The 27,924-nt window shown below is 49.0% G+C and overlaps 1 protein-coding gene across 3 annotated transcripts in view; it reads right to left on the bottom strand.

Moving 5' to 3' along the window:
- The window catches only part of LOC128830798 (mitogen-activated protein kinase kinase kinase 3-like), a 120,608-nt gene that overhangs the window by 18,396 nt on the left and 74,288 nt on the right, over nt 1-27,924 (bottom strand). For all 3 annotated transcript variants that reach the window (XM_054016582.1, XM_054016583.1, XM_054016584.1), the window contains 4 exons: nt 21,008-21,121; nt 18,096-18,207; nt 8,687-8,820; nt 5,856-5,929 (listed from right to left, as the gene is read on the bottom strand). In XM_054016582.1, the coding sequence (XP_053872557.1) occupies nt 5,856-5,929; nt 8,687-8,820; nt 18,096-18,207; nt 21,008-21,121 (434 nt within the window). The remainder of the gene's footprint in view (nt 1-5,855; nt 5,930-8,686; nt 8,821-18,095; nt 18,208-21,007; nt 21,122-27,924) is intronic.

The following is a 27,924-nucleotide window of genomic DNA, read 5'->3' as shown; positions in this document are numbered from 1 at the left end:
ACGTCACTTGATGGGCATGGAATTATACACGGACACCCCCGTCTGCCACACTTTGGACATATGAACCTGTAGGGGCTCTTTTTTGCTGTAAAGCCGGGAATAAGCTACTTGTTCCCTGCATTATGAAGAATCCTATGAGGTGCTTAGCACCCACAACTCCACTGAGTCTACTGGGGAGTGGAGGGCGCTCAGTATGTTAGACAATCAAGCCTTCAAGCTGAGAACAGATCACTGGACAGGGATTCAGGCTTCTTGGGTTCTAGTCCTGGCTCTGCCATTGGCCATGGGCAAGGTGCATTGCCTCACTCTGCCTCAGTTTCCCCATTTGTAAAATGGGGATAATGATAGTGACCTCCTTCATAAAGCGCTTTGAGCTCTAATGATGAAAAGCACTACATAAGAACTAGGTATTATTAATGATTTTGCTATGGAGAAAAATGGTAATTTTCATAAAGCATTTCTTAACAGCCCATGATGAGCTTTCCTCTCTTCCCCCCACTGGTTAGCCTGCCTTATCACCACCTCCGGAATAAGAACAACATTGTCTCAGATTCCAAGGCCAGAATTGAACTTGTGCTCATCTAGTCTGACCTCCTGTGTAACACAGGCCATAGAACTTCCCCACAATGATTCCCAGAGCAGATCGTTCAGAAAGACATCCAATCTTGATTTTAAAATGGTCAATGATGCAGGATCTACCATGGTCCTTGGTAAATTGTTTCAATGCTTAATTACTCTCACTGTTAAAAATGTACACCTTATTTACAGTCTGATTTTGTCTAGCTTCAACTTCCAGCCATTAGACTGTGTTAGACCTTTCTCGGCTAGACCGAAGAGCCCATCATTAAATATTTGTTCCCCAGGTAGGTACTTATAGACTGTGAGGAAGTCAACCCCCAACCTTCTCTTTGTTAAGATCAATATATTGAGTTCCTTGAGCCTACCATGTCTAAGGCAGGTTTTCTAATCCTTTAATCATTCTCATGGCTCTTCTCGGAACCCTCTCCAATTTATCAACATCCTTCCTGAATTATGGGCACCAGAACTAGACACAGTATTCTAGCAGCAGTCACACCAGTGCCCAAAACAGAGGTAAAATAACCTCTCTACTCCCTACTTGAAATTCCTGTGTTTATGCACTGTAGGATCACATTCTGCTCTTTTGGCCACAGCATCACATTGGGAGCTCACGCTCAGCAGATTACACACCACAATCCCCCAATTTTTTTTTTTTCCAGAGTCACTGCTTCCCAGGAGAAAGTTCCCCATCCTGTAAGTATGGCCTGCATTCTTTGTTCCCAGATGTATACATCGAGCCATATTAAAATGTACATTGTTTGCTTGCACAAGTGATCTAGCTCACTCTGAGTCAGTGACCTGTCTTCGACATTATTTACCGCCCCCCCCCCAGTCACTTTATCAGTAATGATTTTATGTTTCCTTCCAGATAATTGATAAAAATGTTAAATGCCATACGGCCCAGAACAAATCCCTGTAGGACCCCACCGGAAACAGACTCACTGGATGACGATTCTCTGTTTATAGTTACTTTTTGAGACCTACCAGTTAGATAGTTTTGAATCCATTTAACATGTGCCATGTTAATTTGATCTCATTCTAATTTTTAATCAAAATGTTGTGTGGTGTTGATTTGTATTATGCACATTACCCTCCTTTAAAGTATTTGCTCTATAACTGTAAAAATGTTTGCTCTGTAATTGTAAATCTTTGCATCCTGTATCAGCTGCTCCATTATCTTGCCTAGAATCGATATCAGGCTGACAGGCCTACAATTACCTGTGGTCATCCCATTTACCCTTTTTAAAAATTGGCACATTATCTTTCTTCCAGTCTTCTGGAACTTCCCCAGTGCTCCAAGACTTGTTGAAAATCAACATTAATGGTGCAGCAAGCTCCTCGGCCAGACCTTTTAAAACTCTTGGATGAAGTTATCTGGAGCTTCTGATTTTAAAAATGTCTAACTTTAATAGCTTCTGTTAAACATCTGTAAATACTCCTGCAGGAATTCTGGGCCACTGCACATGCGCAGAATTCATGTGCTGCACAGAATTTTTTCCCCCTGCAGAAAATACATTCTGCCAGAAAGATGTTGCAGTTATGTCTTTTGCTCATCAGGGGTCACTGTGGCAGCTGAACAGAAAGCAGCTGCTCCCGGGTGGGTGCAGCTCCAGCTGTGGATAAGGAAGAGAAAGAGGCTGACTTCCTCACAGCACCCTGCCCATTGGGCGAGGTCAGGAGGCATGGGAGTGGGGGGAGACGGACAGCATGGGGCAGATGGACCTGCTGGGGGGTCACAGACTGGGGTTCAGAAAGGCTAGTGGGGGGGACAGACTGGGGCGGGGGGCTGAATGGGAGTGTGGGCACAGGGACACATGGGGGAGAGGGGATGCAGGGACACATGGGGATGCAGGGAAAAGGGGTGGCTGAATGGGGGTGCAAGGACACATGGGGTTGGGGCGGATGTGGGCAACTGTGCTTGACTAAATAAGAGGCTAGGGGTCAGCAAAGGTCTGCGTGGGGGAAGAGCCCTAACAATTCCTCCCAGCCCAAAAAAACAACCTGTTTCAGACTTCCACCCACCCCCAACATCCCTTCAAGTTCACACCCAGCCTTCTTACCAGCAATTACTTCCTTTTCCCTCCGCTCCTCCGTTACCTGACTCCCCCAAGCCTTTGCACTGCTTCTTAGGGGTGTGGGAAATACATTTCTGTATTGTCATTTAAATGAATTACTCAAAGTTTTGTATTTATATGCCTAGTAGGGAATCTATTTGTCAAAAAACATTTCCTGAATCTTTTTTGTTCTCTGTATTGTTAGACATAGTTGCTGACAATATTTTGAAATAAATGATCAAAATAATTGAAAGTGGAATGATTATAGTGTGTTATTTTGACAAAATATGCAGAATTTTAAAATATTGTGCGCAGAATTTTTAATTTTTTGGTGCAGAATTTCCCCAGGAGTACTTAAAGTCCATGAATTCTTCATGCCTCTTCCTCTTTCTTCCCTCATCTCAAAGACCCTCCACACCATCTCAGCAGTGCTGGCGCAAGAGCCTTCTCCTCTGAAGCTCCTGCCATGTGAACCAGCCTCCCTATATCCTTTTATTTCAATTATATTCCTCCGATTTCATATCTCAGCTGAAAATAGCTTTTCCTCATAGCCTATAAGGTGTCTCTTGCTTTCTGCCTCATCTTGCTCTGATTATTTAAGTGCATTAGTCACTGTAGCTCCATGAAACAGTTTGAGGTAGAGTTAGTGTAAAAAATGCCATGCAGAATGACAGCGTATTGGGACTTTGATCAGTGGTGATTGCTGAGTTCAGACTCAGTTTTCATTCTAAACTTTATTTGGACTCTCTTATAAGGTCCTCAGAAAAAAAAATCCCTCTGAGGTGAAGTTACCTGGAAGGAACTGAGACAAGACGGCTTTGAGTCATGGAGCTCTAACAAGGACAGGTTTGGTTGTTTAGAGAAGAGTCTTCACACCAGTCTTTGCTCTCTCCGAACTCAAAGACCGGTGGGCTGGCACAGCTAGAGCTGGCCAGGTGTTAGTGTACAGAACATGCTGGCACAGAATTGGGTAACAAACAGAAAGAGGCCTCACATTTTCATTCTCTACTCTTTTTGCCCACACATGTAGGTTGTCCTCTCAGCCAATACCAGACAATTGGAAACAAGATCTGCAGCACCTAGTGAAGGGTCCAAGTTCTACAGCCACTACTCAAAGTTGTCCCTGGGCCAAATTCAAAGGGGATACCCAGGGTGCTTGGCTCCTTTAGGCTTATTTACACCAGCTTGCCAATGTGAGAGTATCAAGGAGCCAGATGATCTGCTTTAACAGACACCTTCTTACACCCTCCTGTCAGTTGCTTTCCTTGAAGCGCTTCTCCCTTCCGTCCCCGCACCATGCAAGCTGCACCAGATCAAACACCCTTAGGACATGGCTACACTTGCAGATGTAGTGCATCGGGAGTTAAACCAGCCCTCGGAGACAGCAGCAGGGAAAGCGCTGCAGTGTGTTTACACAGTCAACTGCAAGCGCACTGGTGTGGCCACATTAGCAGCTCTTGCAATGCCACGGAGAGCAGTGCATTGTGGTAGCTATCCAGTGTGCAAGTGGCTGCAGCGTGCTTTTCAAATGGGGGGGGAGGTGGAGTGACACAGGCAGTGTGTTGTGTGTAGGTGGGGGGAGACAGTGTTTTGGGGGGCATAGAGTGTGTCAGCATGCTGTCTTGTAAGTTCAGACAGCAGCAGAGGGAAACCCCGACATCAGCTCCCCCCACCCCACCACGCCTGCCTCGGCAGCAGCAGCATTCCACAGTAATGGTTTGCTTTGTGTCCCGGAGCAGATAAGCACGCCGGCTGTCAGAAACGGAGCTTGGAAAGGGGATATCCCCAAGCCTGCAGCCGAGTTCAAAGCAATGACAGGAGTGGCCACTTGACTTCAAGGGATTATGGGACATTTTCGGAGGCCAATCACAGCGCAGTAATGCAACATGTCATCCACACTGACACCTTGGCATTTCAGCCGGGGCGCAGCAAGCTTTATGCTTCTCGTGGAGGTGGATTATCAGGAGCACTCCAGCTGCAGAGTCCAGGCACGCTAAGTGCCTTGCCAGCATGGACACCTCAGGAGTTAGGGCGCCTGGGGCTGATTTAATGCGCTCTAACTTGCAAGTGTAGCCAAGGCCAAAGACTCAGTGAACTGAATAAGGGTGGTGGGGGGTCTAAGTGAGCATGGTCTCACCCGAAGCCCAGTTAAGTTGATGGGAGTTTCCACTGGACTTTGGATCAAGCCCTAGGTCACTCTAAGGGTTCGGAGGAGAAACTGGGCTGTGTTCATTGTGCTGTTACTCCAGGTGAAGGCTATTTAGACTTAATTGCAAAATCAAGGAGGAGCGGACGGGCTGGGAGGAAGGGAGCCCACGTTTCATGGACATTTGATGAAGAGCAATTGTGTGAGTGGAAATTATTACAAGGCACAAAAAGTCAATGGAGCGTAGGGCTGAGACAGCTGAAATGTGCAAGGTTGGAGCGCACGTAAGGATCGGATCGATACAAATCGGACCTGCTGTAATGCAATGCTAATATAATATAGTCAAAACAGTCAGGGGGGTAAGAAAGAAAATCAGTGATAAGGAAAATAAATGGCTTCCCAAAAGAAAAAGACATCGTATCTGAGACACTAACCTGCACTGGGGCAAGTTAGCGGTCACAAATGCACTGGCGGGTCTGGATTTAACTGGCAGCACTAATGACCTGCACAATGTGTCCTAGTTGCTTCTTGCAGAGGAGCTTAGTTGTTTTTCCTCTGGTATCCTTAGCACCTTTGGAGGTGTGGATGTCTGTCTGTGACGGCTCCATTTACAACACTCAATTGAGAGCATACACTATGGGTAGAGAGGAGCCATGGAGCAGCTAAGGCGATATCGATCCAGTGATCTAGAAATCCATAGGGATGAAAGGGGAAAAAGATCTTCCAAGAACCAGAGAAATTGGAGAGGGAAAAGGTCAGATAGGTTATCTAATCCCCTGCTGGTCCAGGACTGTTCCCATCTGTCCTTTGCCCAGTCCAGTATTATATGACTCAAGGCATGGTGCTTCCATCACTTCCATGGGGAGACTATTCTGCAGGCTAACGGCTCTCTCATGTTAGGATTTATTTCTTGGTATTCGGTCTAAATTTCCCTTTGCTTAGGTGCCGCCCATTTCTCCTAGTCAGAACCCCCCAGGATATCTTAACCAATTCCTTTCCCTCCTTCAGACACTTGCATAGGAAGGGGGGGTGGTTTTCATTACGCAGGCAAGCCCATGGTGATGAATCTGACTTACCTGTCTATAGATCTGTCCAGGGACTGGCAGCTCCCAGAGAGTGACTCATCAGGACTGATGAAAGGTTCAAGCATCTTTGGACAGCAAAGAAAAGGGAAAACATTGACACAACGTGCTGTAAACCCTGAATCGGAAAATCCTAAGAGTCTGTTTTAGATAATCTTCCAGATCTTCAGCAGGTGTAAATTAGTCATTTACAGCAGTGGAGGGTCTGGCCCTGTACATCTGTTACCCCATCCAATAGGGAATCTCAAAGCATTTTGCAAACAAATTCATTAAATCTTCTGACAGCAGGGATGGAGATTCTTCTTCTCAATTATTATTTACTGATAGGGAAATCGAGGCACAGGGATTAACGTCCTGATTTCGGAATGTGCGCAGAATCAGGTGGGAGCTCCACATTTTCAGCGCTTTTGAAAGTCAGGGCATAACAAGACTTGCCCAAGGCCACCTGTTAACCTGGGGCACACCCAGGAATACAACTCTGGCCTCCTGACTCCCTGGTCGCTGCCTTTAATCACAAGCCCACCCTTCCCCTCTGTTGGTAAAGGGTTAACAAAGAGGTTAGATCAAAGAATTTACTCTGCTCTCCCCAGCTCAGCGAGTCAATAAACGCTGTATTTGCGTGGGCTCCTGGATGACACATTTTACTAGATTGTGTTAATTATATCTGATTGTTAACAACAGAGGAGTTCTCCTCGGTGGCTTAGGGAACCACAAAGGTTACACACACTTCCACTACCATGGCGTTTTCTCCATGCCACCCAGCGGTGTTATAACAACAATCCCACTTAGTCCTTTTCATCTACAAGACACTTCACAACTAATAACTAACACCCCCTCCCCCAGCACCCCTGTGGGGTCGGTGCTAGGCCCAGCTTTCAGAGGGGGAAACCGAGGCAGGGAGGCTAAGCGACTTGGCCAGAGCCATGGAGTATAGCAGGCTTGGAGGTGGGATTAGAAGCCAAGGAGTTCCTCATGCCCTGTGCTATGCTTAGGGTACTAGAGCATGCTTCTCTTTCCCTGTGATGTTTCTATGGTTACAGCTATTTAACTGGCTGCCATAGCAACACTCATTTGTTTTGGTAGGAGAGTCCCAATGGAAACAGTAACTTCCCCCCCTTCACAAGTCTAGCCCAAAGGCTGATGCGTTGCAGCAATCCAGCCAACGAGGAGATCCCCATCCTTTGGGGCCCATTGTTGCCATCCCATGCGATGGCCACAGAGGGTCAGTGGAGAGCAAGGGAAAGTCCCCATTGTGCAGTGTGTCATCCCCTGGATCCCCATGGTCCCACCACTAGTAGGCCAGCTGCCCCAGAGTTACAACCCCCAAATGTCTCCTGGGCTGGCCCTGGGGGTAATAACTACAGGCAGCCAAGTCACCAGAGTGCAGCCACCTCTTGGGGGGGGTCGGGAAGGTGGGAGAGGGGCAGTGGCCAGCCCACTGTACACTGCTGGTAAGAGCCAAGACTAGAACGTAGGAGTCCTCAGCTAAGCAGTGAAAGCGTGGGGTCAGATCCTCCGCTGGCATAAATCAATGCAACTCCATTAAAGTCAATGGCCAGATGCTGACTTACATGTGCAGAGGATCTAGCTCCCCGCCTTCGCTTTATCTAACCCTAATGAATGCAGCTCAGAAACCATCTACAAACAGTCCAAGCCCAATGTTTGGCTGCTAGGCGCACAAGACATCTGCACTCAGCTGCTGCCAAGGCTCCTCCAGCGAGAGTGTTCAGTTTCTTAATGGCCATATAACAAACCTTTGAAAACATAACTTTGTCATGGAAACCCTGGCCCAGCCTTCCTGCCTGTGTTGCTAGCAAGGGCCACGATAACGCAGCAGACACACTTCTTCCCCTATGTCCTCTTTGGTAGCAGTGTAAGAGCATCCTATTTCTGAAGACACTTATCCCCTTCTTGACATTTTGAACGTTGTCCAGAATGTGTGATAAGAAAGGGCAGCACCGCATCCCTCCCATGTGGCCAGTGCTCACCAGGGCTGCGTTTTCAGTTTGCAGGGCTCTAAGGCCCTGACCCTGCGAGGCGCTCCATGCGAGCAGACCCCTGCACCCACAGACTGTCCCATTGACTTCACTTGGGCATCGGGATCCATCTGCATGGGGAAACTTGCAGCATCGGGATAGAGCAAATGGAGAGGGAAGGAGTGGGGCATAAGTTGCTTTCCGCTCCAATTTCACTACAGCTGAAAATAGCGGGGCCAGGAACCATATCTGGAGCTAACACGGATATGGGAAGCAGGGAGGAGAGCTCAGCACTTCCACCCCCTCTGCAATCACAGGGAATGGACTGGGACGCTCTCACATCGTCTCAGTCCCCAGCCCATATTTGTCATTCTGGGGGACCATAATTAAGGCTCTGATTGCTAACAAAAACTATTTGCACCACGTATTTCCTGCTGGTTCTGATACGCAAGTGTGGTTTCTCCATGGTTACATATATCCCCAATGGCCTATAAGCTTCTGTGATGTACTTGCTTATCACATGCTACGTATTGCAAAAAATCTTATGACCTCAGGTCAAGCAGTTGTACTAAGCTAAACTTTCTACTAGACCTTGCTTAGACCTCAGCCTGTTGCCAAGTCGAAATGTCCTCCGACTTGCCTTTCAGCGTCTTATGTTACTGAAAGCAACCTTGCACATAAAAATATAAACTGCTTGCCCCTACTGGATCAGGTCCTGGGTCACAGGTCAACACCTAGGAACTCTCCATTGCTCCACCTCTGGAGTAACGGAGCTCGCCTTGGGGGTTGTAACAATCTGATTTGCCTAATGCTGGAGATACTCAGCTCACACAGGCCAGCTCCACTTACATTCTGGTCCATAATCTCAGGGATGAACTCCCCTTCACTGTTAATACTGGTGTAGGAGCCCTGCCGAGCGATCTGCTGCTGTTCTTCAGGAACGCTCCCCGGGGGTGGAGAACTCCGGCCCGTGTGCAGGGAACCTACAAACACAGAGAGAATCGCTTGTAAAGAAGAGAAGGAATCATCACTGCCCAGCCCCGGTGCTTTTTGCTAGACCAAGCCGGAGCTAGACTCCAGAGTTGACTGATTTCTGGGGAGGAAGCGATGCAGGGCCTGGAGAATCCAGGCTACCATTCAGATCATGGGGTCAAAGGCTTTCGGAGCAGGCACTATCTTTTTAGCTGTGTGGGGCTGAACTATGCCTACTGGTGTGGGGCCCCATTCCCTGGCTGGCAAACCCTAGGTGCAACTGCAGTACAAACAACAATACTAAAGGAATAGGTTTCTAAAACTTAGCTGTAATACCCAGAGATGAGCACAAACCCAAACCTCTGACCCACAGCTCCCCTGAACACTGGGGCAGTTCAGCCCTGGATCGAGTCATGGTGGCTAAGGCCCAGATCTTCTACAATAGGGAAAGCCTGATGCTCTTGGAAAATCGATCCGCTCTCTGCTTTGTATGCGTTTGCTGGGCAACACTGGACAGCCACATGCATCAATGAGATGTACGTTAAAAACCAACTAAAAAAAATACCCAGCCCCTCTCCTGCTGACCTCTCCCTCCTGATGTTTCCCTAAGCTCAGAGGTCCTAGAACCAAAAGAACTTGGGGATTGAAAAGACCCAGGTAAATGATCCGAGTGGTCCCTTCTGGCGGTGGATCTATGGCACCTAGTCCATGTCCTACTTGATGCAGGGCTGCCCCCTTCTGTTCACTTATTAGACCCCAATACTATGACTGATTCTGCACTCAAATCTCTGCAGCCACATGGTGCCCCACTGAAATCAGTGGGGCTCCTCATTAGCACAGAAACCACCTGCATGCATCTCACTGCAGCCCTGATCCTGCAATGTTTGGTCCAATCTAATTTTAAACCTCCCAGGTGATGGGGCTTCTCCCTTTCCCCCTGGGAGACAACGCCAGAGCTTCACAGCTCTCGCTGTCCGTTTTCCATTTTGTTCCATTATTTCCTGAGTCATGGTAAGCAATCCCTCCACAGCTTTAGTGCTCGCTCACACCATTCCAATATCTGCAGACTATTCTCATGTACTCTGGCTTATCCATCACTTGGCCAAGCTGCACAGATGTAGCTCTTCAAATCTGTCCTCGCTCCTCCCCTATCTCTGTTGCATTCTACAGAACTCCCTCCAGACCATTAATATCTTTCTGGTAACAAGATGCCAAGAGCTGAAGGAATAGTCCAAGTGTAATGCACCAGAGGAAGATCTATCCCATCCCTGTCCCCAGATGTGATGCCAATGCATCCCAAAACTGCATTGGTCTTTGTTATCAGGGCTGATTCGAAGCCAATTTGATATAAGATCTGTAATAATCCACTGGTGTTTCATAATGGGCCAACTTCATCTCTGGTGTAACTCCACTGAGTTCAGGAACCCTCAAAGTCTTTGGATGTCCTTTTCCTTTGTTTTAAACAGATGTAAATCAGGAGTCACTCCCCTGAAGTGCTAGAGATCACCAGATCAGGCTCATTGCATTTATATCTGGGATACATTTGTTCCACTGACAAAACAGCACTGGGGGTTGGGGGTAGCCAGTCCAGATCCCTTACTAGGATTTAAAAAATAGTCATATGGTTTTGAGACAATTCTTTCTCCCCCCTTCTTTTCCCCTCACAGATTTCCTACGGGAGAAATACACCGTGGAAAAAAACCCCAAACCAACCAACCAAGAACTAATGCCAAGACCCAGGAGAGAAAACACCTCCCATTATTACAGATCTCATCTTGAACTGGCTTCAAACCAGCCCTAATAACAAAAACAAATGGGAAGCACAACGCAGTCTCTTTTCTCTTTAACACAAGAATGTAGCCACATAAGATCTCAGTTTCCTTGAATAAACCAGATCCGCAGTATTATTAGTCGATTATTTGTTTAGCACTTCTGTAGCAAACCCAGAAATAAAGTCAGGCCCTGCCCTGAAAAGCATATAGATTTCACACACTGTGATGGTTGTGTCTCAGTTATGTTGGGAATTTCTTTTATTACCCCTATTGCGAGATAGGGCAGCAACAGCACAAAGCCCTATTTCTCTCTCGCCTACAGGGTTCTTTCAAAAGGAGTCTAAGGCCCTGATCCTATCAAGATTTACATACCCTGAGTTTAACTTTAAACATGGGAGTAGCCCCCACTGAGTTAAATAGAACTGCTTGCAAGTATAAAGTCTTTGCATGACTGCATGCAAGTCTTTGTAGGATCAGGGCCCTAGTCTGTATAATAACTCCTTGCGATGGCATTTACGGACCCCACATGGAGACTAAGGGAGGGAGGGAGCAGTACCAGGCCAAAAGGGCCCCGCCCCTCAGCAGCAGATTATGCTCCAAATACAGGATCTGCAGAGAAGGGACGTCAGTCAAGCAGGGAGGGAAAGTGAAGGAGAGGCTGGCTAACAGGAGGATCGCAGTTTGCATCTTCTGGGGACAAAGCGATGCACAAGAGCGGGTCTGGACTGGGGGTAAGACTCAACCAGGAGGGACCCTTTTCCCTCCCCACTGAGGGAGAATAACTGGACACTAAGAGGAGAGCTCGGGAATGCTCAGTTAACGGACTGAGCTGCTGGGACTGACTGGGGACTCCCGGGTGGAGGAAAGCAGGCTGAGACTGTCCCAGAGCAAGAGACAGCACCCCAGGGAGGCTGGTCAGGGGCACCAGGAAGAGGCGAGAGAGACATTCCAGGCCTCTCCCCCATGGGCCCTGCTGGGGAGCGGTCCTGGATGTCCCTACTTCTCACTCCCCCCCACATCTGTCTGGGAGAACTCCTGAGCGCTGGGAAATGGACAAGCCACGGCCTGCCAACCGGAATGCAACTCACTACAGGGTGGAAGGACTGTCGAGCCAGGGCCTGCCCACTAGGCCTGCTGGCCTCTGAGTGAAACCCGCTTCACTCCTATTGACATAGGACAGCTTTATTTGACCTTCCAGGGTTATGCCTTCTGCCACCAGATTCAAGGGGGATAAGAAACCTGACCCACTCTTCCAGGATAGGCACTAATTTGGATGGAGGGGCCTCTCACTGGAGAGGAGGTTGCTACAGATTGGGCTAGGGACCCTTTATGGCAAGACTGTCCCAGTGGATAAACTTCAGAGGAGCTGACAGGAACGGCTCATAGTTTGACATCTACAGCGGTGGTGTGTATTCCCAGGCACCAGGCATTTCCCTGCAGCCCTTGCTCTGTGTCCCTACCCCTTTTTCTTTGGCTGAATTGGAGAAGTGGCTCGAGGCTTGGGAGTAGGGCTTTCTGGGCAGAGGGAGCGTCCTGCAGTGTCCATCTCTCTACTCCCAAGGATCAGGTGGAGCCTGATCTAGCCACCTTCAGAGCACAGTGCAGCCCCAGCACTCCCCCCGTTAACGAAGCCAGAGCACCGCTCAGCATCACCCCGCTTTATTCAGCATGGGACGAGGATGGAAATGGGGGCAGGTGGGTTGTGATCCACTAATGACAGAAATTATGTTGTCTAATGTATCTATAGGACTTGGATAGTACAGCGACAGACACTTTAGACAGATTAGGTAACCTAACCTTCATCCAGAGAGACAGGGAGGGAGGGGTAGATAGATAACTCTGGCCTTGGGCTGGCCCAGCCCACCTGTACAGGTTGCTCAATAAACCATACACCTGTAAAGGGCAAGGTAGAAGGTGGAGTACCACTGCTCTTTGCACTGGATTTCGGGGGCTGAAGAAACAACAGCAGTGCCAGGGACAGAGATTAGGTGCCCTAGAAGCCATCCTACCAGGCTTTTCCTCCCCCTCTTGAACTTGAAGCACTAATTCCGTCTCCGCCCCGCTCAGATACAGCAGGCGCTCTGAAACATTAGCTTACAACAAAAGCCGAACTCTTGGGGCCCGATCCTCAGCGGGTGTAAACCAGTGCATCACTCAAGTCAACAGGCGACTTGCACCAGCTGAGGATGTGGCCCTGAATATTCAGCTCAGTTGAGCTAATCCGAGAGGGGAGTGAGCTAGGATCTCCCTCTGTTTTACACACAACACAACAAAAGGCTATTAGCTCGGGACTAGAGTACAGCATGTCCTGAGCAGGGCCAGCCAAGCCAGCATGGAGATTCTGACAGCCACTCCTGGCATTTGCAGGGATCTTCCATGTTCCTTTCCATTTGTTTTTTTATTTTTTTAAGAAGTTTTCATACAGCATGTGCAGAAAGTTTGTGGTGTTGCACGTACAGCTAGATCCCCCAGTGCCAGGCTTGGCTCCCCTCTGCCTAAATGTTCTCTGGTTTAATTCTCCCTCTGCTTAAGCAGGTCCCAAATCTTTACCAACTGCCTATCTGACAACACACCCTGCCCTGGCTAAGCAGAGATCCAGAAAAGAAAGTAGGTTTCTATTTGTTTATAAAAAGATGGGTCGTGATTGCGAAGGAGTCATCAAGCGCTGCCTACGCTCACAGCTGCAAGGGCCCAGCCCTGGGCCGATGTCGATGTCGCCACAAAACAAAACAAGGGACATTATGCAAAGATCTGATGTTCATTAGAGTCCCAGCTGTGACTCAGGGGCTTGGGATGCAGCAGCAAAGGAGTCCAGGGTTTAAGGAGAATGAGGATAGGCTGAGATGAATAAGACTGGGCTTTTCAGCTTGGAAAAGGGGGGGAATATGATAGAAGTCTATAAAATCATGACTGGTGTGGAGGAAGTAAATAAGGAAGTGTTATTTACCCTATCATATAACCCAGGAACCAGGGGTCACCAAATGAAATTAATAGGCAGCAGGTTTAAAACAAACATAAGGAAGTACTTAGTCACACAACGCACAGTCAACTTGTGGAACTCTTTGGCAGAGGATGTTATGCAGGCCAAGACACCAACAGGGTTAAAAAAAAGAACTAGATAAGTTCATGGAGGACAGGCCCATCAATGGCTACTAGCCAGGATGGGCAGGGATGGCGTCCCTAGCATGTTTGCTAGAAGCTGAGAATGGACGACAGGGGACGGATCACATGATGATCACCTGTTCTGTTCATTCCCTCTGAAGTACCTGGCATTGGCCACTGTCAGAAGACAGGATACTGGGCTAGATGGACCTTTGGTCTGACCCAGTATGGCCGTTCTTATGACAGACTGTTCCAGCCTCTAGCTCCTTACACGCTACAGGCCAGATTGTGGCTGCTCTTGGGCAAGCCCACAAGTGAGGAGAAGGTCAGAGTGACTTTCCCTCCTGTCCCCCCTTGTACACCTGCAACTCACTGGTCAGCATGTCCTACGTATCCCTCTCAGTGCCCATCCACAGAGGACTGGGTCTGTCGCAGCCCCACCTAGAGCGCCTGGGCTCTTCAGTTCAAGCTACAGAGCCTTGCGCTTCCAGCTCTGAAATCCCCAGCTCAATCCCCAGTGTGTCAGCAAAGATAGCAGCTGTCGGACACCTGCACGGAATCTGCAGTCTGCTTTCTGGCTCGTAAGACGATTCACGTGCTGGCTGGGATGTTACACACTCTAAAGAGGGGCTGGGAGATGGCCAGGCCCCTACCATCTTGCCGGCTGCCTGACAATCCAAGGTGGAGAGCACGGAGAGGGTAAGCAACACCTGGAAAGAACTGTGCGGGGCTGTCCTGCCAGCACCCCAGGAGGCATCCTGCCTGGGTCAACTTTTGGCACAGAGAATGCCTGCTGCTGGCGCAGTGAAGCTCTGCAGCTCCTCTAAGGTATCTGTAGCTTAAAAAGGCTCTTTAGCTGTGGAAAGGGACGATGTAAAAAATCTGAACTGGTTGGAAACTTTTCCGTTCACTTTTTTTTTGGACGAACAATTGGATTTTGGACTAATGTTTTTTTTCAAAAGGCATCTACTCTCCTCAGAGGTGGTCCATTTTTAACATTTGCTATTTCTGGGGGGGGGGGGAATCAAAGTTTTCCACAGAAAATTGCAATAAAAACAACAACAAAATCAGTTTTCACTGAATTTTTTGGGAGCGAGAGAGTATTTTCTGTCTAGCTGTGGTAGAACTAGTCCTCTTTTCCTTAGCAGATCTGCTCCCTCTGGGTGGATTCAGACTCCCGTTAATGTCGCAGAGCCAGCACAGCGATGGGAAGCTGGAGTTTGTTGATACACAAGAACGAACAGAATCATTTACTAAGCTCCAATCAATCACATCTCCCTGTTAGCAGTAGGGCTGCACAGATGGAAGCGAGGCCAGGACTGGACTTGTGGTTCCTTTGTCACTGACAATGACATGCAAGGAGGGATATGCTCAGACTTGACTCTCAAAAGTCAGGCTGACTCTGCAAGGCGGACAGAAAACACCTTCCCATCTTTTCCCCCCACCAAACCAGTAAATTGAGCATTTATTGGAGACAGAATCATTTAGAACACCCCCCAAGTTGCCATGTTCACAGAGTTGCTTTGCAGAACAGAAACTCCCTTGAAAATATACCTGGCTCTGCTATGGAGGTGTGACTTGCAGCTCCACAGTTAAGGCTGAGGTGAGATTTCCCCTTAACCTCACTCACCTCGGTCACACTGAAGCAAACACAAGGCAACGTTTTGCAAGTGGAAGTGAAGGACAGTGTAGCCAAGTGAAATGCCAATTATCTAAGCTGGAATTTGGCCAGGGCACCAGGCTCAGTGATATCCCTACGGGTGGAAAATACCATGGAGTTGTTAATGACCCGGGATGATCAGAATGTCAGGGTTACACCTCATGTGAAAAAACAGCCCCTCCATCCACACAGGGACTCCTACCCCCACTGGAGCATACTGACTCAGAAGGAAAAGAGCAACCTGCTATATTGCTAACACCTCCATGGAAGACCCAGGTACTGCAGCAATAGGTCTCTCCATACTTGTGTTGACCCAGAAACTGAAAAAGTTCCAAACCGAGTTAGGACAGCCTTCTGGTAAACGCAGAGGCCTGGTTCTCAGGGGATCTTGGTTCCAATCCCAGTTCTGCAACAGACTATAAGCCAGTGGTTCTCAACTTATTTATCATTGTGGGCCTGTGTTACCTGGGCCACACGTTGAGAACCACAGCGTGCCCCCCTCAGACACGCCTCCACAGACCTCTATGCCCAGCGCCTCCCGCCCAGAGACCCCTCCACAAAGTGGGGCCAGCCAGTGTCCCCAACCCCATCGTACCATGCCCTTCCCGGCCAGGGAGCCTGGACCCCATGGCACTGGGTGGTCAGCTGGGTTGAGAACCACTGCTGTAGGCTATACACTGACTCTCTCCATGCCCTTATTCCTGCAGACCTAAGTCTTGTCTATTTAGACTAAGCTTTTCAGGGCAAAGACTGGTGTGGTCTCTTACTATAGGTATGCAACAGTACAAAGCACAGTGGGACCCCATCTCGGTTAGGGCCTGTAGATGCTAGTGCGATACAAATAATAATAATAATAATAATAATAAAAGCCCAAGGTGGTATGGCCTTAAATCTGAGTGAGTGCCCCACATAACTAGAATCCTCCCATTAGTGCAGCTACATGTGGGATCAATTCTGCCATCTGCACGCACACATTAACTCCCAATGCCATCACTGGAATTTATGGGCATGTGTTAACAGTTTAACATGCCCCAAGAAAAGAAGCAGAGATGTTATTCTGTTTAAGTACAAAAAGTTCCTACTGAGGCTTTGTACAATAACATGTATTAACGCATGTGTTTCATTCAGATTCATCCAGAGACTCTGCCAAGCTTTGGGCAAACACTCAAGAGCAGCATGAGCTAAAAGAACCCCAGCAAATAAACATGAGAGAGCCAAATACAGATCTTGTATACGAACACACGGTTCCCTTGACTTCCACAAGCGTTGTGCATGGCTGTCCCGGGGTGGAATTTGACCTAATATAGGAGAACATCTCAAATAAATCACTGTGCAATATTTCAACAAGCTGTAGCCTATATTGTCTGACAGCACATACCATGGGAGTGAGAAATGGTAAATCCACAGGAAGAGATATCCCTTTGTTGCAATGGTAAAATCCTTTAGCACATAATATTGCAAATTCTCTGGAGCAGGGGGGTGGGGTCCTGATCCAGACTGGGATTCTGGCACTACTTCTATATATCTATATATATTAAATAATCATTTGGATTAAACCAATAGGGCTCGCTAGAAATTACATTATAAAGTAACCCATAGAATGTAGTGGAGAACGCTCATCTCTGCACAGAATTTTTAAGACAGCCTATAGAATGTAATAGAGAACTATATTCCTGGTATAAAATTCTCTGTGCTGGTTTACTAGATCTATACAAAGTATACCATCCTCTATTAAATCCTACGGGATTTTCCATAAAGGTCTTATTAACAATCAAGAGGAGTCCAACAACACCACTTTTCACCAATCATCTCAAAGTACTTAAAAGAGGAGTCATTTCGGAGACAGAAACCGAGGCAGAAAGAGATGGAGAGACTTGCCCAAGGCTACACAAGTCTGTGGCAGAGCCAGGAATAGAAACCAGCCCCAGTAGGCGCTGCACATGTGGACTGAGGGACAGAAGGCTCATGGCCAAGGGTTCAGATGGAGTAGGACCTCAGCACTGGCTGAAGACGAGCAATTGGAGTGTAAAGGATGTTCTGTTTCATTTGAGTAGCACTTCACACACATTCATTCTCACAACATTCCAAGGGGGTAAGCACCGTACCAGGAATCCCCTTTTACCATGTGGGGCAAGAGAGGTTCTCCTCTCACACTGGTGAAAATCTAGAGCAATGCACTGAAGCCAGCAGAAGTGAGAAAAGAATTACTGGTTTCATCCCAGGGGCAGTGCTGGGATTAGAACGCAGGAGCGGCCGAATCCCAGCCCACTCAGCCCCATTATTTCCTTCTTGTTGACAGAAGAGACTGAAGCAGAAAGCAAAAGTAAAGAAAATGGGAGAGAGAACAGTTAATGCAAAGGTGAGAGAGGGCCTGGCTTCCTCAGGTTCTGTCCCAGGCCTTGAGCAAATTCAGCAGCACTGAATTCATTTGAATCCCCTACAACAAGATATGTTTTCGCTTCAAGTCTGAAACCAGGAACCTCTGTATTTCCCCGGGCTCTTAAGCAAGATAACGGACAGCGCTTCTCTTGGATCCAGGCAAGGCAGCAACGAGCACATGAGCTCAGCTGGCACAACCTTTCCTCTAGGCCGAGACCCAGACACTAGCCGCACTGAGCCTTCAGTGCGCTGGCCAGATGTAAAAATGTCAGGAGACAAGAATGAACCACAGGGATGGGGGGGGAGATACAGCCAGCCTGTGAAGAACCAGCGCTGGTGCGCAGTGAACCTGAGCGCATCGCATTTCACTCACCTGTTGAATACTTCCGCGTCCTCTCAGCATCTTTATACAGGGACCCCATAATGTCGCCCGTGGACTTGGATATTCTCATCTCATGCTGCTTACTGTTGTTGGGCTGGAGGAACTGCGAATCAAAGGAAGCGGTTACACTCTGCCCCAGGGCAGCGGTTTGTACCTTGCCAGACATTCCCATGAAATTTGGTGACTATCACCATGTTTTCTGGTTACCAAATGAACTGAATCAGAGAGACAAATAAATAACTAAACAATAATACATATTAATCGAATATCATAAAAGAGATCAGATCTCAGTCAATAAGGATAAATAAAAATATGAAACAGGACTTATAGTTTGTTTCTGGTAGCACCTACAACTGTTATTTCCAGACAGAAAAGGGAGGGTCCCTGCCCCAAAGGGCTCACAATCTCAGGCCAGTGGCGCCGGGACCAGGGGGGCTATCGCCCTCCCACTTTTAGCTGGGGTATACCATGCCCGCTTCCCCTCCTCTTGCCTCCGAAGCCCCATCCCCCGGCCAAGCCAGCGTGCAGTCTGACCGGGGATCCTGGGCAATTGTGGGAGCCGTGCGGACCCTCCACCTGCCCACCATGTGGGATAGCTGAGAGCGGTCCCCGGCCCATGTCTCCACCCAGCCCAGGGCAGGTGGAGGCGGAGCCAGGGTCCGCGACTCTGCACTGGCTCACCACAGCTGCCCACGCCACTCTTCCCAACCTGGCCTTGGAGCCCCAGCTTGGCCATGGTAAGAGCCCTGTGGACAGCCGTGGGCTCTCCACCTGCCCTGGACAGGGGGGCTGGGGGATGCTTCCGACGGGCCCCCTGCACCGCGGATAGGTGGAGTGTCCACCGCAGCTCCCCACTTCTGGCCACACTGCAGCTCCAAGGCCCCACCCCTGGCCAGAGCCGGGATGGGAAGAGCCACACAGGCAGCTGTGGTGAGCCTGGGTCCCTCTACGTGCCTTGGGCAGGGGGGGCCCTTGGGGATGGGGACACAGGCAGGGGCCTGCTTTTGGTCCACCCTCACCTTGGACAGTGTAGCGGGGGAGCTCCCCAGCCCTGCTCTGGCTTGGCTAGAAGTGGGGTCTCCAGGGGAAGAGGAGGGGCGAGCCGTTGGGGAGGAAGGGGAGGAGTCGGGGGGGGAAGGGGCCCCCAGCCTCCCCACTTTTGGGAAGGCTCCGGCACCCTTATCTCAGGCCCTGATCCTTCAGTCAGATCCAGACGCTTGCAAACACCAAGGATTTTAATGAAACTCTGTGCAGCGTAAGGGCCCATCCGTATGGATCCAATTGCAGGACTGGGACTTGAAAGGAAAACAGACAGACAGACAAAGGGGTAAGGGAAAGGGGAACAGCATACCCAGTGAGTAAGGTGGTAACCACCACATCTGGGCAATATGGTGCTTTAATAACACCGTGCTGGTGAGGTTTTTTGGTAAAATACATAGATGGCCCTCAGGAATCCTTGCCCCTCACATGCAGTTAGATCAGAGCGCGTACAATTATATATGACAAGGGGGAGCTTATTATGTTCTCTTCTCAGAAGGTGCTGGAGTAGAAGCCATTGGCCAGCTCTGTTCCACACTGGAGTGCACCTATATCCCACTCTGACTTAGCTGCCCTGTCCTAGCAGCAGCGACTTCTGTGGCTGCAATGCTCCTGCAGTCATGTGCGTCCATGGGCTGGCCAGCAGAAGGTGCCCAGGATAGCTCAGTGGTTTGAGCATTGGCCTGCTAAACCCAGGGTTGTGAGCTCAATCCTTGAGGGGGCCATTTGGGGATTTAGTTGGGGATTGGTCCTGCTTTGAGCAGGGGGTTGGACTAGATGACCTCCTGAGGTCCCTTCCATCCCTGAGATTCTATGAATGATATGAGGAAGGAAGGTCTAATGGCTAGGGTGCTAGCCTAGGACTTCAGAGACCCAGTCCAACTCCCTGCTGAATTCCCTTTTTTGGGGGTTCTATCCAGCAAGGTTCTGAGTACTTGCAAAAGGTGCAGAGCGCTCTCAGGTCCCCTTAAAGTCAATGGGAGCTGAGAGAAATCAGCACCTGCCACAGGACCAGGCCCTTTATGAAATGGACAGTGTCCTATGACCGTAAAGCTGTCCCTTGACGCCATGCACAGAGAACATGCTTAGGGCAGCACGGCGCATGCTTTGGCTGGATGCACCTGCACACACCTATAGAGTCAGACGTGCTCCTCAGCAGTACGCCCAGCGTGGGCAGGTGCAGTGTAGTAGGCAGATGTGTAGAGCCACCTTGCCCCAGGGAAGGTTGGTGCACATCTGAGCAGCCTGGTGTGCAGGGGGACTGTGCAGTTTGCTCTTTGCCCTGCCCCCTTTGGGGTGTCATCCTGGATCACACAGAGGGAACAGTCCCAATTCTGTCCCAAGTGCAGAGGCTGCAATTGCCCTGGCTGCTGTGGAGAGCGTGTAAGGTGGGGAGAATTTATTTTGCTCTCTCATGCAAGGGCCATGACAATCTGGCCCTGTATGACCATAGAGTGATGGTGCTATCTCAGGGTCCGCTGGCAGGATAAATGGCCTGCCACAAACACACCCCTCTAGGCCACACAGGAGTCCCCTGGAAGATGCATGACGTGAATGTCCTGTCACAGGATATACACTTGCCATCTGTCTCAGGAATCTATTAGGCATCTATTGCCATAGTGTCCAATCCTGCCTCACAGAAAGCACTAAATTAAATTCAACAGCTGTGCCAGCAACAGCATTTAAACCGACCTGCCGACAGGGCAGATTTCAGAGCAGAGACGTACGAGCGGAAGATGGTCTAGTGCCAACTCAGACAGCTACGAGCAGACACCCCTAGGACAGCGTCTCTCCTTTCCATTCCCCCCCCTACAATAACAGCGCGACTCACTCTGCACACAAAAGAACAAAGCTAAAGGGCTCACGTTCGCTTTCCTTGGAGCCTTCACAAACACCCTCAGACTCTTCAGAGAAGGGCTAAGGTCCAAGTGCTCCACCGCTCGGTCCAAGTCTTCCTGGGATTTCAGTGGGATCAGGAGCTGGAAGGGATTGAACAAACACCCGTAGCACGGCAGGGTCACAAACTGGGTAAATAAAGGAAGCAAAAACTTCGCACCGCGCACAGAAGGCTTGGGAGGGAATGGAGAGTCTGGATGGAAATCAAAACCCAAGCACCCCTGAGCATTCAGGGGCTTTAACCTTTTCTTTCAAGATATGATCCATGGAGGAAAAGGATAAAATTACAATAACAATGCTCGCAAAGAACAAAGAACGCGTGAAAGCCGCATCAATGATCCAGCCAGTGGGACGGCCAGAGAGCTAAGAACAAAGCTTACCAGTCGTCAGTGGCTCCAAACTTCTGGCATTACAGAGACCCCTGGCTGTTGGGGGTGATCTTCCTGGATCCCCTTCTCTAGGAGTCATTGGACCCCCATATGCTTCTGACACTCATCTTCAAGTCAACTGTGCACATGCTAACCAGCTACAGAGCTTGGGCTGCTCATGGGGACAAAGCTATGGGTGGACGCTGCTCAATCATAGTGATCTAAGGCCTTGTCTACACTGGGCAATTCTTCACCAGTGATGGCAAAGTAGCTGCATCGGTACAAAACCCCACGCGTATACAGGTACAGCCAATATCAGCTGCAACCTGCACCAACACAGCTTACGCTGGTCTCAAGCGGGTATCAACTGGACAGATACAAATTCAGATTATATCATCCTAGCCTGTGCACACTAAGGGTTTGCACTGGTGCAGCTACCCTTGCGGCTGGGCACCAATGGGAACAATCAGGGCAAATCCCCCGTGTAGACCAGGCCTAGCTCCTACATTTGAAATACACCTCTACTCCGATATAACCCGACCCGATAGAACATGAATTCGGATAGAACGCGGTAAAGCAGCGCTCCGGGGAGACGGGGCTGCGTACTCTGGCGGATCAAAGCAAGTTCGATATAACGCGGTTTCTCCTATAATGCAGTAAGATTTTTTGGCTCCCAAGGACAGCGTTATATCAGGGTAGAGGTGTATGAAAATACCTCTCCTCACCAGACCCACGGGTTCAGCTCCCAGTAGGCTCCATTTAGCCTTTCAGCTGAAGCAAACCCACCAAGTTTGCTGTGGGCAAGACAAAGCCCTGTCTGTCTGTGTGACAAAGCTACAGGGCCCATGTTTGTTTGTTTTGGTAGGAGCCTGGATTTACCTTGGTGTCTTTAACCAAAATGTCTGCTCTCTCACATTGCTATGTGGAGTGTCATGCTTTGCACGTCGGCTGCTACCCTCCAACCCCTAAATAGCTGCATTTCAGAGGTGCCTGGTTACTGCCCCTTTCTGTTACCCTGGACCAAGGCTAAACATCTACTTCCCCCAGCCTGGGCGTGCTCCACGTAAGAGCAGTGAGCACAATGGCTACCTCCATCTCCTGTAGGCTGCCCGGAGGACTGGCACTGAATTCCTCAAACAGACCACACCTTGAGTCTATGCACGGTGAACAGCAGCTCAGCCTTCCAGAGATGCAGCGCACCTATGGCTCCCAGTAACTTCCTGTTGACTTTAGTGGGAGCTGCAGGTGCCCAGCACCTCTAGAACAGACGGGGACAATTGTTCATGTGATCACAGATCAACAACTAGGCAGCCACAGCAACGAACACCACCAGGTCAGATCAAAACCCACCCAGCAAAATGTTAGGAAAAACCACTTATGGCTCCCCACTGGAGACTGCACCTTATGTACTGTTGCCTTGGGGGTCTGGCCCACAGGTAAATACATCACTGATTGTACGCATGCAGTCTGGGATAAAGGCGGTAGAGCACACACAGGTGAATGGGAATCTGTAGGCACTGGCCAATACAGCTGAGATCTCAGTCTGGGAAATTGCTAGGGTTGCGGCAAGAGGCCAAGAACCACAGCTTTGCTACGTACGTATCTATCTTAGGTACTTACATGGCCCTCGTTACCATAGTACAGATGGGGAACTGAATCACAGAGAGGCTAAGAGCCAGATTTTTAGAGGTATTTAGGCATCTAATTCCCATTAAAAATCTAGGCCTAAGTGACTTGCCCAAGGTCACACAGGAAGTTTGTGATGGAGCAAGGAACCGAACCCAGATATTCCACATTCCAGGCTTGTGCTCTAACCCCTGGACCATCATTCCTTACCAATTCTAGCTGGGATGGATAGATCCCTCCAATACAGTGCTTAACCTCACGGAAGTCAATGGGAATTCTGCATGTGTCAAGTGGAAAAGCTACCCATAGTCTCTTGTAATCCCAAAACACTGATTATAATAAAGCCAAATCCTGCTCTCAGTTGTGGGTGCATGCAGGTTTAGTGACTTCAGTGCAGCTGTGTCGGAGCAGAATCTAAGTCACTTCTGCTTTATAATGCTTGAGGCTGCCTCATTGCAAAATGCACAGGGTAACGTTCCATCCTTACACCCTCCTGGTTTCCTCCAAGAGTGGAATTTGGCCCTGAACCCATCGGGTAATTCCATAACCCCCCTTCACCCAGCTCCTCACATATTTTCCGAACTGCATTCCCTCGGCCACTGCTTTGCACAAAATGTTCTGCAGGTCACTGTGTCTCCTTCCATTACCACATCATTAATCCATTCACAGGCCAGCCTGGGGACGCCAAAAGCATCAAGCTGAAATTGCCCTCCTCTGGAACAGAGTGAATGCAGTATTTAGCTTGGCTTTACCGATCACCCATGTCTGGCGAGTGGATTTTGCTCCATTTGGCATCCAGGCTGCTGTATACATAGATTGTGGGAACAGGGTTCTACGAGACACTAAATATAGCCCCACACGCGCACGCACACAGCCTAGGCACTAACTGGCAGGTTGCACACTCCGTAACCGGGCTGCAGCTTTGTTTCTTCTGTCTATAAACGGAGTAACTCCGATGACAGGTAGGAAAGTGAGGGAAACATCACTGAGTGACGTTTACGAGCTTGCAAGTCCTCCCTTCTGCACTCGTGGATGGCATGCCTTATTTTCTACTGTGTGGGCTACTGGCCAATCCACTGCACCTTACACAGATCTAAAAAAAATAAATGAAAAGGGGTGAGACTATTCACTTATTACTTATACTACAGTAGCACCTTGGGACCTTGTTGTGCAAAGTGCAGTATACACACACACACACACACACACACACAGGGACAGACCGTCCTTGCCCCAATTTAAATAGAGGAGACATACAAAAGGGGATCACAGTGGAAACAGTGGCACAGTGAGGTGAAGCAATTTGCCCAAGGTCACACAACAGGACAGTGGCAGAGCCAGGAACAGAACCCAGGTGAAATGCGGCCACCTCTGGTGAGGAATGAAGCAACTGTTTAACAATGCTCAGGGATGTCACAGCTCAGATGAGGATAGACTACTGCATCCAGCTGAAACCACGGGGGGGAATTCAGACAGAACGTTCTCATCCGAATCAGAGTTCAACCAGGATAACGTTCCTATCCTGGTAAAAAAGGCCAGTCGATGGCCACAGACGTGGCTTCTGCATCTCATCTGACTGATGGCATTTCCAGTAACACAACACTCTTTAGCACTACGTTGGGATCAGCCCCACATGGGGTTAGACCCACACACCACTCTGCATGCATTGGGCCAACCCCTCTGATGAATCTGTAGCACTCCCAGAGCAATCCCATTGATTTCATTGCACCTGTGTCCACAGGCCTTTCAAAGGGATACATAGCTCCAAAGCAGCCTGCTTGTCCCATTTACCTATTATGTCTTGTAATTGTGATTGAACAGTGCTTAGCACGACAAAGGCCAACCTGGTTTTGGCCTTTAGATGCTACCACAATACAAACATTAAATACTAACATCTAATAAAGGCAAGGTTCTGTCTGTGTATGAAGAAAAGGCCAAAGGCTGCTCAAAATGGAGTGGAGTTACTCTAGATTTACACTGGTGTAATTGAGAACAACATTTGGACCAGAATACACTATTAGCCCAAACATGGTGTGCCATGGACAGCCTCTCTGTAAGTTCTGTTTCATTGGTTTATACTATTTCCATGACAATGCTCTCGGATGCATAATGCCCTGTATATCAATGGGTGCAGATTCTCACACACACAGACTATTTACAGAAAGAAAAAGAAAATCTAAGCCCATTCTTATGCTTATAATTATTTATTAGTTCTAAGGTAGTAGCACCCTGTGGCCTACTCAGGATCACGCTAGGCGCTATGCAAATGCACAGGCAGGCATTCCCTAGCAGAGGGTACAGTATATTACATAAACTTCTATTTGTTCTGAAGAGTCTTTCAGTGGAAAGGAACCTGGAATGAAGTGACTCACTCCTGGAGAATTCCATGCAGGCTTTTTCCAGCAGGGACTATCAGAGAATGCCCAAGATTAGAAAATGTGTAACATTTCTGGCTACATTCAAAGCTGCAGCCTAGAGGGCCAATTCTGCCGTAGTGTTAGACATTTATCGTGAGCAACAGCAGCAGCATCGCTTGCAGAATTTGCACATGCAAAACCCAGGTGGCAGGGCAAGTTCAAATGGGTTCTGCACACGTCTGTTCTGTTATCTGACCACAAAAATCGCATACACAAGTCATTTATGCATGTAAAACTGTGCCTATGCAAATAGAATCCTGGCAGAAATCCCATCAAAGACATGGCCCTACACAATGGGGGGTTTCTATTTGTTGGTCCAATCTCACGCTGCAAAAAAAGGAGGAAATGTGTTTTTCATTTGTACTTTAATTAAGGCCCCTAATGATTGTTTTATACATGAGCAAGCAGGCTGCGGGTTTCTTTTGCTTTCCATTTCAAGCCAATGGGATGTGAATCAGACTGTCTAGTGGAGCTGGTTGTTTTTTATATTCTTGCAGAAAGTTTCCATGAAAACAAAACTTTTAGGTCAACTTTTTCTTCACAAGTTTTTGGGGTTTCGTCAAAAAAACTGGAAACGCCCAAAGATTTCAGGGTTCAGTTTTTCCAACAGAATCCCGAAAACTTTCATTGAAATTGGTCATTTACCACAGATTTTTTTTTTTTAAACTAAAAGGCAATTTTCCATCAAAATAAAGGTTTGATCAAAAATTCTGACCAACTCCACTATGGCAGCAGGGCAGATTGCCTTAAGCACAAACCACCAGGGTCTGGGACTGTATGATCAACCCCACGGTCTGATCCTGCCTTCAACAGTGGGACCAGATGGGAAGGCAACTCATAGCCTGCCCCTTCTGAGCTCTTGGTAGGGACCCTGCAAATCATGGTATGCAATGGTATGTAAATAATGCCCTGATATGCAGGACTGCAGATGACAAGATGATCATGGTTAAGGCTACGATTTAGTCACGGGTATTTTTTGTAGAAGTCATGGACAGGTCATGGGCAATAAACAAAATATCCCAGCCTGTGACCTGTCCGTGACTTATACTAAAAATACCCCTGACTAAATCTTGGGGGTGGGGTGGGGGGAACGACTGCTGGGGGCGACCTGGGGGCCACTGCTGGGCGGGGACTTGGGGGGTGCACCCGAGGGCTGCTGCTGGGGGGCGGGGGCGGGCTGGGTCCAGCAGCTCCGGTCTTCTCTGGGACCGCTGCTCAGGCCACTTCTCGGGTGGTCCCCGGGGCCAGCTGGGCAGCAGCCGAGCGGCTGGCCCCGGAGCTGCTCCAGCTGCGGCTGGCTGCGGGGCCGCCCAAGCTGGTTGCAGAGCTTCTCCGGAAGAGGCTGGCGTGACTGTCCCCATGGCCAGCTGCTTGGGCAGCCCTGGGGTCGGCCACACCGGCCGCCGAAGTCACAGCGGTCCTGGAACGTCACCTAATCTGTGACAAACACAGAGCCCTCATCCTGGCACGTTCAGTGCTTAATTTGTGCCAACGCTAGCCAGGCCTGAGCCCCAGCACTTCTAGGCTTGGCAGTTCGTAGCCCTGGCACCTCGGGGGGCTTGCCGCATCTGTTATGACAGTAAAAAAAAAAAATTGCTTGAGCCCTGGCACCAGTTTTGTTACAAATTCAGCACTGGATCCATTCCCTCAGTCCTTAAAAATCCATGAATCCACACACTGGTGGCTAAGGATGATTGGGCTGATGCTTGCCTTGGGCTGGAGCGTCTGCCACAGAAACACACAGTGGGGAGTGCTCAGTTCTAATGATAAGCATGGCTTGGAGCTGGGATGCGACATTAAAATGAATTCAGTGCTGGCACTGGAGGGCATTAGGGCACACTTACCCAATGAACTAGCACAGCACAATGGGTGAAAGTACAAGCTTCCCTACCACTCCCGCTGTCACGGCGTGGGTTCAAGTCAGCCCAGATCAGCAATGACCTCAAATCAATCCCATCTGATGCCCCTTCAGTGGAGCATATGAAACTAGTTTGTTGCTTCAGCCCGGTTCCTAGTGAGAAGCCCACATTGCAGCCTCGAAAAAAGTGGGTATTCGCTGGCAGCCTCAGTTAATACATTACAGACAAATAACGTTTGTTGGCAGCCTCAGCAGCAGCCCCTGGGATTCAGTGAACCAACCACTCCTACAGCTGCCCCTATCAAACCAGGCGCTTCGGTGGAGAAGGCTGTACTACTGCTGATTGTGCTGTCCCTGTCCTGTAGATAAGCAGAGGACTTAGTTCTCCAAAGCGGTCAGTCAGTTAAGTTCTGGGTTTTGTGGGCCCTCTGAGGGGGCGGACCCTTTGTTCTGGGTCTCCACCCGCCACCCCATACCTGTACTAAAGTCGCTTTGAGAGAGCCCAGTTAGCTACTGCTCCCTGTTTCAGTATCTAGACAGTTCAGGCAGGGTCTTAACACAGAGCTATTGCATGCTAAGTAGGACAGAAAACATCAGGAAGGATTGTCCTCTTCCCCATC

This window comes from Malaclemys terrapin, chromosome 2 (assembly GCF_027887155.1).
Source record: "Malaclemys terrapin pileata isolate rMalTer1 chromosome 2, rMalTer1.hap1, whole genome shotgun sequence".
NCBI lineage: Eukaryota > Metazoa > Chordata > Testudines > Emydidae > Malaclemys > Malaclemys terrapin.
Note: the sequence above shows the minus strand (reverse complement) of the source record. Positions and strands in the feature narration are given on the sequence as shown.